At 44.2% G+C, this 14,019-nt stretch overlaps 1 protein-coding gene across 4 annotated transcripts in view; it reads left to right on the top strand.

Moving 5' to 3' along the window:
• The window catches only part of CACNA1A (calcium voltage-gated channel subunit alpha1 A), a 308,974-nt gene that overhangs the window by 186,652 nt on the left and 108,303 nt on the right, over window positions 1–14,019 (top strand). For all 4 annotated transcript variants that reach the window (XM_055235695.2, XM_055235696.2, XM_055235694.2 and 1 more), the window contains exons 11-12: window positions 6,877–7,086; window positions 11,436–11,548. In XM_055235695.2, coding sequence (XP_055091670.1) covers window positions 6,877–7,086; window positions 11,436–11,548 — 323 coding nt within the window. The remainder of the gene's footprint in view (window positions 1–6,876; window positions 7,087–11,435; window positions 11,549–14,019) is intronic.

Raw genomic sequence — 14,019 nt, 5'->3', positions numbered from 1 at the left:
ACCTTCCTGCTCTTTCTATGAGATCAATTTTTTTTAGTTTTAAGCTCCCACATGTGAGATCATACTGTAACTGTCTTTCTGTGCCAGCTTATTTTACTCAGTATAATGTCCTCCAGTTCTATCCATGTTGTCACACATTACAGAATTTCCTTCTTTTAGGGCTGTATAATATTCTATTTGTATATATACCACATTTTCTTTATCCATTCATCCATTGTGGGACACTTAGTTTGCTTCCATATTTTGGCTATTGTGAATAATGCTGAAGTGAACGTGGGAGTGCAGATGTTCTGAAAAGACTTAAATGTCAGACCTGAAATGGTAAAGATGCTCTAAGAAAACATAAGGAGAAAGCTCCATGGCATTGGTCTCAGGAATGATTTTTTGGACAGGACCTCAAAAGCACAGGCAACAGAAGCAAAAGTGGACGAATAGGATCATATCAAACTAAAAAGTTTGTGCACAGCAAAGGAAGCATTCAGCAGAGGAAAGAGACAACCTAAGGAATGTGAGAAAATGTTTGCAAACAATACGTCTGATAAGGAGCTAATATCCAAAATATGTAAGGAACTCAAACAACTCAACAGCAAGAAAACAAATAACCCAATTAAAAATGGGCAAAGACAGCTACTCGGGAGGCTAAGATGTGAGGATCCCTTGGGCCCGGGAGGAGGAGGTTGCAGTGAGCTGACATTGCATCACTGCACTCCACCCTGGGTGACAGAATGAGACCAAGACCCTGTCTCGAAATAAAAAATAAAAATGTGCAAAGGATCTGAACATACATATCCCAAAAGAAAAGACATACAAGTGGCCAACAGGTATATGAATAAATGCTGAACATCACTCGTCATCAGGGAAATGCAAATCAAAACCACCATCAGGTATCACCTCACACCTGTTAGAGTAGCTATTATCTTTTTGTTTGTTTGTTTGTTTTTTGTTTTTTGTTTTGTTTTTGAGAGGGAGTCTCACTCTGTCGCCCAAGCTGGAGCGCAGTGGCATGATCTCAGCTCACTGCAACCTCTGCCTCCTGGGTTCAAGGGATTCTCCTGTCTCAGCCTCCTGAGTAACTGAAATTACAGGCACACGCCACCATGCCCAGCTAACTTTTGTATTTTAGTGGAGACGGAGTTTCACTATGTTGGTCAGGCTGGTCTTGAGTTCCTGACCTCAAATGATCTGCCCTCCTTGGCCTCCCAAAGTGCTGGGATTACAGGTGTGAGATACTGTGCCCAGCCTAGAGTAGCTATTATCAAAAAGACAAATGAGGTTTGTTGAAGTTCTAACCCCTGGTACCTGCAAATGTGGCCTTACATGAAAATAGGGTCTTTGCAGGTGGTAATCAAGTTAAGATGAGATCAAACTTAATTAGAGTGGGTCCTAAATCCAACGACTGCTGTCTTTATAAGAGGAGAAGCAGGCTGACCAACATGGTGAAACCCCGTCTCTACTAAAAATACAAAAATTAGCTGGGTGCAGTAGTGCACACCTGTAGTCCCAGCTACTCAGGAGGCTGAGGCAGGAGAATCACTTAAACCCAGGAGGTGGAGGTTGCAGTGAGCAGACGTCATGCCATTGCACTCCAGCCTGGGTGACAGAGTGAGACTCCATCTCACAAAAAAAAAAAAAAAGAAAAAGAAAAATCATAACAAGTGCTGGCAAGGATGTGGGGAAAAGGGGATCCATTTATGTGGTTTTAATAATACAGGCTCTATATAGGTGGTATTGAGTTCCTAGAGTTGCCATTACAAAGTGTTACAAACCCAGTGGCTTAAAACAACAGAAATTTCTTCTCTCACAGTTCTGGAGGCCAGAAGTCCAAACTGAAATCAAGGTGTCAGCAGAGCCACCACTTTCCCTGAGAAAGTTTTAGGGGAGAATCTGTTCCATGGTATTTTCTTAGTTTCTGGTGCTGCCAGCAATCCTTGGTATTCCTCAGTTCATAGATGTATAATTCCAGTCTCTGCCTCTGTTGTCATATGGTCTTCTTTCTGTGTTTTTTATGCCATTTCTTTTTTTTTTTTTTCTGAGACAAGTCTCACTCCATCACCCAGGCTGGAGTGCAATGGCACGATCACAGCTCACTACAACTTCAACCTCACGGGCTCATGCAGTCCTCCCACCTCAGCCTCCCGAGTAGCTGGGATTACAGGCGTGCGCCACCACACCCGGCTAATTTTTGTATTTTTAGTAGATACGGGGTTTCACCATGTTGGCCAGGCTGGTCTCGAGCTCCTGACCTCATGATCCACCCATCTTGGCCTCCGAAAGTGCTGGGATTACAGGCATTAGCCCACCGCACCTGGCCCTAATTACTTTATTTTTTTGTAAATTTTTTTTGTAAATTTCATGTAGCCTGAGTGTACAGTGTTTATAATATATACAGGAGTGTACAATAATATCCTAGGCCTTCACATTCACTCACCACTCACTCACTCCCTCACCAAGAGGAACTTCCAGTCCTGCAAGCTCCATTCATTCTAAGTACCTTATGCAGCTGAACCACCTTTTCTCTTTTATACTGTGTTTTTACTGTACCTTTTCTATGTTCAGATATGTTCAGACACACAAATACTATGATGTTACAGTTGCCTACAGTATTAAGTACAGTAACATGCTGGGCAGGTTTGTAGCTGAGGAGCTACAAACCATGTAGCCTGGGTGTGGAGTAGGCTACAACATCTAGGTGTATGTAAGTTCACTTTAAGATGCTCACACAAGGACAAAATTGCCTAACAATGCTTTTCTCAGAACATGTCTCCCTCATTAAGCCACACATGGCTGTATTACAATTTATATATAATTTTAAGGATATATAAATTGCCAGAAATCACCAGATGAATCCTTGGCGGTGACATACCCCTTCCCCCACCATAGAACATTGCAGACTGGCCCGGAAGCCCAGTATCTCATGCCTGTAATGCCAGCACTTTGGGAAGCTGCAGCGGGCAGATCACTTGAGGTTAGGAGTTCAAGACCAGCCTGGCCAACATGGCAAAACACCATCTTTACTAAAAATACAAAACTTAGTCGGGCGTGGTGGTGGGCACCTGTAGTTCCAGCTACTTGGGAGGCTGAGGCAGGAGAGTCACTTGAACTCGGGAGGCGGAAGTTGCAATGAGCCAAGATCGTGCCACTGCACTCCAGCCTGGGTGACAGAATGAGACTCTATCTCAAAAAAAAAAAAAGAAAAAAAAAAAAAAAGGAAAAGAACATTTCAGACTGGTACCAGTTACACTGGCTCTTGATCCCTTGAATGTAGCTGACCCTGAACTAGGATGTACTTCATAATAACACGTCAGGCTGGGAATACTTAGTACAAAAGAAAGAGTATAAAATATCTTTTGAATCCATCTTGATATTGATTCCATGTTGAAATGGTAATATTTTGGATGTATTGGGTTGAATAAAACATCTCATGAAAATGATTTTTAAAAATCTAGAAATTGTCTGCAATTATAATTCCAGACCACAGAGAAAAACGGGAGACAGGAATGTATAGAAAAACAGAAAGTGGGTCAAAGTGTGTATGAAATTCAACTAATAGAAGTGACAGTACCTAGCATGGGGTCCAGCACTTCGTAGGTGTTCAATTAATATTCATTTCCCTCTCCCTTCCCAGTGAAGGGTATCCCTGTTGTGGGGATGTGTCTCCAGGCTGGGTGATCAGGAAAGACTTTCTCAATGGCTGGCACGTGAACCTAGTCATGATTTCAGCTCTTGAGGTTGTACTAGAAGATTTATATCCAATAATCATAAGGTACCACTTAGCATCATGCTAAATTGTATTAATTCATTTATGCCTTTGGATGGCCCTTTGAGGTAGGAAGTGTGGTTGTCTCCAGTTTACCAAGGTGGCTTGCCCAAGGTCATCTGCTGGTTGGTGATTAAGCCAGGTTTTCAGTGTGGCTCCAGCAGGAGTGGGGGCTGGGGACCTTCTGCCTGCTGTGGTTTCTCTCTCTCTCTCTCTCTCTCTCAATCTGTGGTACATCCCCCCTGACCCCAAGGTCCCAAGGGTCTTATTTCTTTTGGCCAAGCCCTTTGGAGACCTGCATATCTGGACACATCTTTGAGAGTTTCAGGGACTAGGGCCAGAAATGCTGGGCAGGGTCATGAGGAGCTGCCCCTGGGGTCGAGAAGGTGATGGACATGAGGGGAAGGGTCTTTGCAGAAAGGAGAGGCGTCCCTGTAAGGAGGTCACAGCCACCGGGCCTGGCCAACTGCAGCTGAGTGGAATGTGCCCCTGCCCCATGACCATATGCCCCAGGTGTGCAATGTGGTGGCCCAGAGCACACACTCTGAACCATCTTGACACATCTTCACCGGTTACTAGACCCCTCTCAGCCTGTTTCCTTGGCTGTAAAATGGGAATAACGCTGGTCCCTACTTCCTAGGGCTCTGAGGAGGAGTAAGTAGCTTGTCGTGTAAAACATGTTCCCTGCAGTGCCTAGTGCCTGCTAAATGTTCCATAAACGTCAGCTGTTATTTTCATTCAGGGGAAGCTGAAATCCATATTTTCATGGAAAATCTCCCAGTTTTTAAATGTGGACCAATAATTTCAGCTTTCACAAACCCAGTATGAGTCGGTATGGCCCCTAGGGTGCCAACTCAAAATCTCTGTTGAGAATTTTGCTGATAGGAAGTGGCCTCCTTGGAGGTGTTTGCTGTGTCCTGTGTCTGGCAAGTGGGGTGGTTTTGATAAACATGCTGGACAGATGAATGAGTGAATGGATAAATGGAGAAATGAACGGAGAAACAAATGAGCAAATGAATAATGAATGGATACATGAATGGATGAGCAAATGAATGATGTATACACAAAGGAATGGATAAATGATGAATGTGCTAATGAATTTAAGAATGATGAAAGAAAGAATGAATAAATGAACAAATGGATGGATGAGAGAATGAATGAATGTACTAATGAATCAATGAAGAACCATTTAAAAATGAATGCAACTGAGTGTTTATAAGAAAAGGTATCTTAAGGCTGGGCATGGTAGTTCATGCTGTAATCCCAATGCTTAGGGAGGCTGAGGCGGGAGGATCGCTTGAACCCAGGAGTTCAAAACCAGCCTGGGCAACATAGGGAGACCTCATTGCTACCAAAAACAAAATTGTTTTAATCAAGCGGGCATGGTGGTACATGCCTGTAGTCACAGCTACTTGGGAGGTTGAGGTGGGAAGATCGCTTGAACCCAGGAGTTCAAGGCTGCAGTGAGCTATGATCAAGCCACTGCATTCCAGCCTGGGCAACAAAGCAAGATCCTGTCTCCAAACAAACAAACAACCAAACAAACAAAAAGATGTATTTTAGAAGGCAAATTCAATCTGTCCAAAACTGAGCTCTGACCTTCCCCTAAACCTTTGCCTATTCAGTGGATGAGAGCTCCATCCCTTAAGGGGTTCACCAATTCATCCATTCCTTTGTGTGTACATCATTCAGCTCATCCCTCTCTCTTACATCCACACCGTTCCATCAGCAAATGTTGAATCTATCTTAAATGATTCATCCCAAATCCTCCCTGCTTAACTACCACCCAACTCCAGCCCCCATCCATCATCATCATCACTTGCCTAGATGGGTTCAGTCACCTCCAGCCTGGTCTCCCAGCTCCTGTCCTCACCTCTCCCTGTCTACTCTCCCCCACGGCAGCCAGAGGGTGCCTGTGAACACCCAAGTCAGGTTCTATCTCTCCTCTACTCAGAACCCTCCACGGCTCCCACCTCACTCAGGGTAAAAGCCAAAGTCCTCCTTGTGGTCCACCAGGCCCTGCATGATCTGCCAATCACCTCCCTGCCTTCACCTCCTTCCTCTTTTCCCCTCAACCACTCCACTCCAGCCACACTGACTTCCTTGTGCTGTTCCCCAAAAATGTCAGGCAGGCACATTCATGCTTCAGGACCTTAAATTTGCTGTTTCCTCTACCTAAGATACTAAAGTGACAAGTCAACACACTCACATTGACCACGCAATTTAATGCTGCAGCCTACCCTGTGGACTCTCCTAGGGCTCCCAGTCCCTCTGTGATGCTTTACTTTTTATCTTTTAAAAAATTGTTATTTAAAAAATCTTGTCTCGCTATGTTGCCCAGGCTGGTGTCAAACTCCTGGCCTCAAACAGTCCTCCCACTCCAGCTTCCCAAAGTACTGGGCTTACAGGTATGTGCCACTGCACCCAGCCCAACTTTTTTTTTTTCCATAGCGCTTTTCATTTTCCATCCCACTGTTAATTTACTTATTATGTCCACTGTCTGTCTCCTCCCCTTAAAGGGTCAGACCCCAGAAGTCCAGGCTTTGTTGCCTAATGTATCCTGAGCCCCTGGAACAGAGCCTGGCACAAAATAGGTACTCAATAAATGCATAGGAGCAAAACTATATGCAGACATACCCAGCTCATTCCTCAGTGATCACTTCTAAAGTGAAATGTCCACGGAAAACTAGAGTCTTATCCATATCTCTTTCTGGAGGCCTTCCAAGCATGCTCCATGCAGCTCTGTTGCCCCCCCTGCATCAGGGAATGGAGGCTCTGCTTTATCCTGCCCTGTGGTGTGACTCCCAGAGGCATCAGATGTGGCTGGGAGTGGGAGACATGGAAAATTGGCTCCTGCAACAGAGAGCTATCAGCCTCCCCATCAACATCCTGCTTTCTAATTGGTTACTTCTAATTCTGTTATTTTCAGGGACATTGTCTTCTCATAAGCTCCATCTATGCAAAACTAAGCCTATGGGTCATGATGGTTCCCTCAGGCCAGAGGCTTGCTGGAGAGACTAATGGATCCCCTTGCTAAAATCCGTGCTTCGGCTGCACATTGGTTAATTTCTTCCTCAGGAACAGCCTGAGCCTGACATTCTCCATCTTTTCCCTGGCAGGTTCTCCCTTCGCCCGAGCCAGCATTAAAAGTGCCAAGCTGGAGAACTCAACCTTTTTTCACAAAAAGGAGAGGAGGATGCGTTTCTACATCCGCCGCATGGTCAAAACTCAGGCCTTCTACTGGACTGTACTCAGTTTGGTAGCTCTCAACACGCTGTGTGTTGCTATTGTTCACTACAACCAGCCCGAGTGGCTCTCCGACTTCCTTTGTGAGTATCACCCAGCCCCACCCCTGCCAACTGCCTGATCCCTCCCTCACGCCCTTTTTCCACTTCTCTTTCTCTGATAGTATGTGTATCTTCTTTGGTCCTCATTGAATCTGCCCTTTCCTTTAGCCATTTCTATAACTGTCACTGGGTCCAATGTTGCTGTTGCTATTACAATGGAACCCATCTCCCTTAGGCCTGAGAGCTGGAAGCTGGAATTCAGACCGACAAATGCTCCTGTGATTCCTTTCTAAGAGAGAGACAGAGGGGTGCTGGTGAAGGGGATGTTGGAAGAGAGACAGAGAAAGATGGAGCTCATAAGATAGACAGATAGAAACAGAAACATACATGTATTAATAATTTTTATGTACATCTCTGGAAATGTTCATAACTTATGATTAAGAGATAGAGGATGCCTTAGAAATAAGGAGTGGCTTATATGTTGCCCTCATTTTCTCTACTTATTTCTGACTCCGCTTCTCTCTTCTTTCAAACCTTCTGCTTCTTTCCTGTTAGGTTGGTGCAAAATTAATAGCATTTTTTGCCATTTTTTTAACCGTAATTACTTTTGCACCAGCCTAGCTTCCTCCCCTGCCCTTTTTGGCTTCCTTATTCATTCATAGAACATCCCCTCCAGTACCCGCGAGAGCATCTTGCACCCTCAGAGTACAAGGACCACCAAGGCTTTGCCCTCTGGGCCTATTCCCAGATTCTATGTGAGTTAGCATGATATAGTATCAAAATTGAGGGCCAAGTGAGGGTGAGGAAAAGCAGCAAAAGATGGGGAGATGTCTGAGCAGGATTTTAAAAGTAAAGAACTCTGAGGAATCAACAAGACCAGTGATTTGGGCCAGGCACAGTGGCTCACACCTATAATCCCAGCATTTTGGGAGGCTGAGGTGGGTGGATCACTTGAGGCCAGGAGTTCAAAACTAGCCTGGCCAATATGGTGAAACCCTGTCTTTACAAAAAATACAAAAATTAGCCAGGTGTGATGGTGCACACCTATAATCCCAGCTACTCGGGAGGCTGAGGCACTAGAATTGCTTGAACCCAGGAGGCGGAGGTTGCGGTGAGCCAAGATCATGCCACTGCACTACAGCCTGAGCAACAAAGAGAGACTCTGTCTCAAAAAATACAATACAATACAATACAATACAATACAATACAATACAATACAATACAATACAATACAATGAGTAGTGATTGGGCAGTGAGGGGGGCAGGTGGATGTCCTGGCTTTGGCTTGCAGTCCCCAAGTAAGGACTTCCCAAAATGTCTTTTGCCTACTGGCTGTCTAATTTATTCACTGCCCTTCTGACCTGGTTCAGAATTGACTTAGGACAGCAAGAAGAGACAGTCTAGTCTTTGACCTAGAAAGGCCCATGAGCCTAGACCAGGCCATTGTCTTCTTATAACCCTCCTTGTTCCCAGTCACGTTGGCTGACCCCCCAGGACACCCCTTAGGAACCAGTTCTCCTTCCCAGGGCCCTGACCTAGTTTCAAACTTGGTAATTGTTTTTAGTCCCTCTGGAGTCTCTTATAAATGAGGACTGTACTTCGTGTTTTAACTTCCTCTAATACTCTATTTTTAATCTCCTATATTCTCTCTACTAATCATCTTGTACAGTCTGTCCTGGTTCAGGAACAAGGGACTGAGACTGCCTGCCTGGGTCCTCAGTGTCTATAAAGGTCCTTTACTCATTCCCACTTTCCATTTGAGAAAACTGAGACACAGAGAGGTTAAGTAGATTGCCCAAGGTCACACATCAGCTGGACATGATGGCAGGCACCTGTAATCCCAGCTTCTTGGGAGGCTAAGGCAGGAGAATTGCTTGAACCTGGGAGGCAGAGGTTGCAGTGAGCTGAGATCACACCACTGCACTCTAGCCTGGGCAACAGAGCTAGACACCATCTCAAAAAAAAAAGATACACATTAATTTCAGAGATGTCAAAATATAAACAAAAATGTATGTCTTGGTATCAATGAAGTGTAGTTGTTTCTCTGGGTCTCAGACTCCACATCTATGTGGTGGAAACTGGATTTGATGGTCCTGAAAGTTCTTCCAGATCCAACAATGCTAAGGATAAGTAATTCTTTCAAGTCTTGTGCATCACTTGCTATCATGTTTCCATGGTAACTGAGGAACAATATCTCAGAAACTCTTCAGTCCTCCCAGAGTTACTTCTGGTGGGTCTTGGAATGTATCAGATGTTACAAACAGACTTTCTTTGCTGATATTTTGGTTTTAGGAACCCTAGAGACACTAAGATCTCCTTAGCATCCTATAAATAAGGAGAAATTTTGGTGATAAATAGTGTGAAGGACTTTGACAGTCAGTTCAAAACACCTTTTAAAAGCATGACATAGCAAACACCCTTGACAAATGTCTTAGTTCATTTGTGCTGCTATAACAAATTACCTGAGACTGGGTAATTTGATAAGAACAGAAATGTATTTTCTCACAGTTCTGGAGGCTGGGAAGCCCAAGATCCAGGCATTGGCAGGTTTCCTTGTCTGGTGAAAGCTGCTCTCTGCTTCCAAGATTGCACCTTGAACACTGTGTCCTCTGGAAGGGAGGAACACTGGGTCCTCACATGGCAGAAGGTGGAGGAGCAAGAGGGACAAATTTCCTCTGTCAACCTCTTTTATAAGGGCACCTAATCCCATTCATGAGAGCTCTACCGTCAACCGTCATGACTTAATCACCTCCTGAAGGCCCCGCATCTTAATACTGTTACATTGGCAATTAAGTTTCAGCGTGAATTTTGGAGGGAACACAAACATTTAAACCATCACAACCACCAAACACAATAAGCTTTGTGGCCTTAATTAGCTATATGAAATTCATGGAAGTTAGTTTCAGTGCTCTGTCTCTTTCCTTTCTGTATGCTTTCTGCTCCTCAGAAACCCTTCTCGTCTGTCCTTTCTATCCATTAAGTAAGTACCCATGCCCTTCCTAACTCCTCATCTTCCTACTCCACCAAGAAAGCCCTCTCAGAAAAGGATCTGATGTCAGCCATTTATTTGCTGGAGCAAATGCATATCCATGTTTTACCCCTCCCTGAGGCATTTGCACTTTTATGCTTGCTCATCAAAGAACAAAAGGCTTTGTCTTACTCAAGACTTTTTAGCTCACTCACAACACAGGATTTCTAGGGGACATAAGACAAGTTTTCCGAGTTAGGAGAAAAGCCATGCCTTAGGTGGGTTGCCTCTGTCGCTCCAACTAAGTACTTAGCTTCAGGATTACAAATAGGATATCATTATGATTTCTATTTCCTTTTTTCCTTTGGAGCTCAGTCACGTAGAAGTAGATTAAGTATAATTGTTACATCACAGCACCCTGGCATTATGGGGCTGTTATGGTCCATTGTTATTATGTGAATTATTCAGTTAATTAGTTTATTTTTTAAATATGATAAACGCCCAGGAACCCACCAGTCAACACAAAAGTTAAGTCCTTGGCAATAATCTACATCCAATCCTTCTCATCAAACCAGGGCAAAAACTACAAGATGGAGACCCACTGATATTTTTTTCATTCCTTTTAAAATTGGCCTAAGGTTGGTTGGCTTGTTGGTTGGAGGGTAGGGCATTGCTCTTCTTTTTTTTTTTTTTTTTTTTTTTTTTTAGACAAAGTCTTGCTCTGTCACCCAGACTACAGTACAGTGGCCCAATCTTGGCTCACTGCAACCTCCACCTCCCAGGTTCAAGTGATTCTCATGCCTCAGCCTCCCAAGTAGCTGGGTTTACAGGCATGTGTCACCACACTGGCTAATTTTTATATTTTTAGTAGAGACGGGGTTTGCCATGTTAGCCAGGCTGGTCTCAAACTCCTGACCTCAGTTGATCTGCCTGCCTAGGCCTCCCAAAGTGCTAGGATTACAGATGTGAGCCACCATGCCCAGCAAGCTCTTCCTTTTTAACAGAGGGGAAACTGAGGCTCATGGGAAGGACACCTTGGACAGGGCATGGCCACAGTGGATCATGTATATAATCTCAGCACTTTGGGAGGCTGTGCTGGGAGGATCACTTGAGGCCAGGGGTTCAAGACCAGCCTGGGCAACATAGTGAGACCCCCATCTCCACATAAAAGTTTTAAAAAGAAAAAAGATAAGTCAGAAGTTGGGTGTGGTGACACATGCCTGTAGTTCTAGCATGTTGGAGGCCAAATCGGGGAAACTGTTTGAGGCCAGGAGTTTGAAACCAGCCTAACAGCATAGCAAGACCTTGTCTCTACAAAAAATAAAAAGTTAAAAAATGATAATAAAAGGAAAGTCAGAGCCACCTGGACCCCCTACCCTCAGCAAGCCTAACCTCCTCTCTGTTTCCTCCTTCTCCCTTCTAGACTATGCAGAATTCATTTTCTTAGGACTCTTTATGTCCGAAATGTTTATAAAAATGTACGGGCTTGGGACGCGGCCTTACTTCCACTCTTCCTTCAACTGCTTTGACTGTGGGGTAAGTGCTCTTATTTCTAAGAAGTTCATTTCTCCAGCTCTTGCCTGGAATGACAGATACCTAGAAACATTAAAGGCAGAAAGGTTAAGTCACCCCTTAATATGAGAGACTCAGATGGATGCAGAAGGAATGAGAAAACAATCCCAAACACTGGCAAGGATACAGGGTACCCAGAACCCTCAACCACTGCCAGTGGGAGGAAAATGTATAGACACCCTTTGGAAAGCTAAGTGGGGGACATAAGACAAGTTTTCCAAGTTGGGAGAAAAGCCATGCCTTAGGTGGGTTTCCTGTGTCACTCCAACTAAGTACCCAACTTCAGGATTACAAATAGGACATCATTATGATTTCTATTTCTTTTTTTCCTTTGGAGCTCAGTCATGTGGAAGTAGATGAAGTATAATTGTTAGATTACAACACCCTGGCATTATGGAGCCATTATGGTCCATTGTTATTTTGTGAATTACTCAGTTAATTAGTTTATTTTTTAAATGTGATGAACACCCAGGAACCCACTAGTCAACACAAAACCTAAGTCCTTGAGAATAATCTACATCTAATCCTTCTCATCGAACCAGGGCAAAAACTACAAGATGAAGATATGACCCAGCATTCCATTGCTAGAAATTCATCCTAGAAAATCTCACCCAGATACCTAGGAGACACAGGCCAGAATGTCCCTGCAGCTGGAAGTGAAATTAAGGTTGTTCACAAATAAGTGGAGAATGCCTGGCCCAGGGCAGCCCTAATCATTTACCACAGTCCTGTTGGTTTCAGAAAGGCTTAATAATTTATTTTTATTTTTATTTATTTATTTATTTATTTTTGAGATGGAGTCTTGCTCTGTTGCCCAGGCTGGAGTGCAGTGGCACAATCTTGGTTCACAGCAAGCTCCGCCTCCTGGGTTCATGCCATTCTCCTGCCTCAGCCTCCCGAGTAGCTGGGACTACAGGCGCCCGCCACCATACCCAGCTAATTTTGTGTATTTTTAGTAGAGACGGGGTTTCACCGTGTTAGCCAGGATGGTCTCGATCTCCTGACCTCATGATCCACCCACCTTGGCCTCCCAAAGTGCTGGGATTACAGGTGTGAGCCACCACACCCAGCTGGCTTAATAATTTATAATAACTGAATGTTGTACTGTTTTCTGCCATTATAGAAAATTATGTTGTTGGAGAAAACAAAATACGTACAAACAAACAAACCTTCCCTACATAAACGATCCAAGTATTTAAAGAATAAAACCAATTTCTTTCCATTAAAAAGAAAAGAAAGCCGGGTGTGATGCCTCATGCCTGTAGCCTCAGCTATTCAGGAGGCTGAAGCAGCAGAATTGCTTGAGCCCAGGAGTTGAAAACTAGCCCAGGCAACATAGCAAGACCCTGTCTCTACAAAAAATAATGATAATAATAATAATTAGCCAGGTGTGGTGATGCACACCTGTAGCCCCAGCTACTCAGAAGGCTGAGGTGGGAGGATTGCTTGAGCCCAGCAGTTTGAGCCTGCAGTGAGCTAGGATCACACTACTGCACTCCAGCCTGGACAAGACAGTGAGACCCCATCTCTAAGAAATAAAAGTAGGCCAGGTGCAGTGGCTCACACCTATAATCCCAGCACTTTGAGAGGCAGAGGCAGGTGGATCACCTGAAGTCAGGAGTTCGAGACCAGCCTGGCCAACATGGCAAAACCCCATCTATACTAAAAAAATACAAAAATTAGCCAAGTGTCGTGGTACATGCCTGTAATCCCAGCTACTTGGGAGGCTGAGGAAGGAGAATCACTTGAACCGGGGAGGCAGAGGTTGCAGTAAGCTGAGATTGCACCATTGCACTCCAGCCTGGGCGACAGAATGAGACTCCGTCTCAAAAAAAAAAAAAAAGAAAAGAAAAATGTAAAAATGTCCTGGGCAACGTTGTTTGTAATAGTTCCAAGTCTCAATATCCATGTATCTCTTTGCTGTAGAACAGATAAATATTTTGTGACATATCTATATAATGAAATACTCTGCAACAATGAAAGTCCACCAACAACAGCCACATGCCCAACAACAGGAATGAATCTCACCCATGTAACATGGCACAGAAGGAGGCAGGAGCTAGCAACATAAGTCCATACAGTTCATGCAAAGTTCAAGTGGACAAAATTAAACTCTCTCTCTCTCTCTCTCTCTATATATATATATATATATATTTTTTTTTTTTTTTTTTTTTTGAGTCAGAGTCTCACTCTATTGCCCAGGCTGGAGTGCAGTGGCACAATCTTGACTCACCACAACCTCCACCTCCCGGGTTCAAGCCATTCTCCCGCCTCAGCCTCCCAAGTAGCTGGGATTACAGGCATGCACCACCACCCCTGGCTAATTTTGTATTTTTCGTAGAGACGGGGATTCAGCAATTTGCCCAGGCTGGTCTCGAACTCCTGACCTCAGGTGATCCACCCGCCTTGGCCTCCCAAAGTGCTGGGATTACAGG

This window comes from Symphalangus syndactylus, chromosome 13 (genome assembly GCF_028878055.3).
Source record: "Symphalangus syndactylus isolate Jambi chromosome 13, NHGRI_mSymSyn1-v2.1_pri, whole genome shotgun sequence".
NCBI lineage: Eukaryota > Metazoa > Chordata > Mammalia > Primates > Hylobatidae > Symphalangus > Symphalangus syndactylus.
This window is presented reverse-complemented; position numbering and strand designations above follow the sequence as displayed.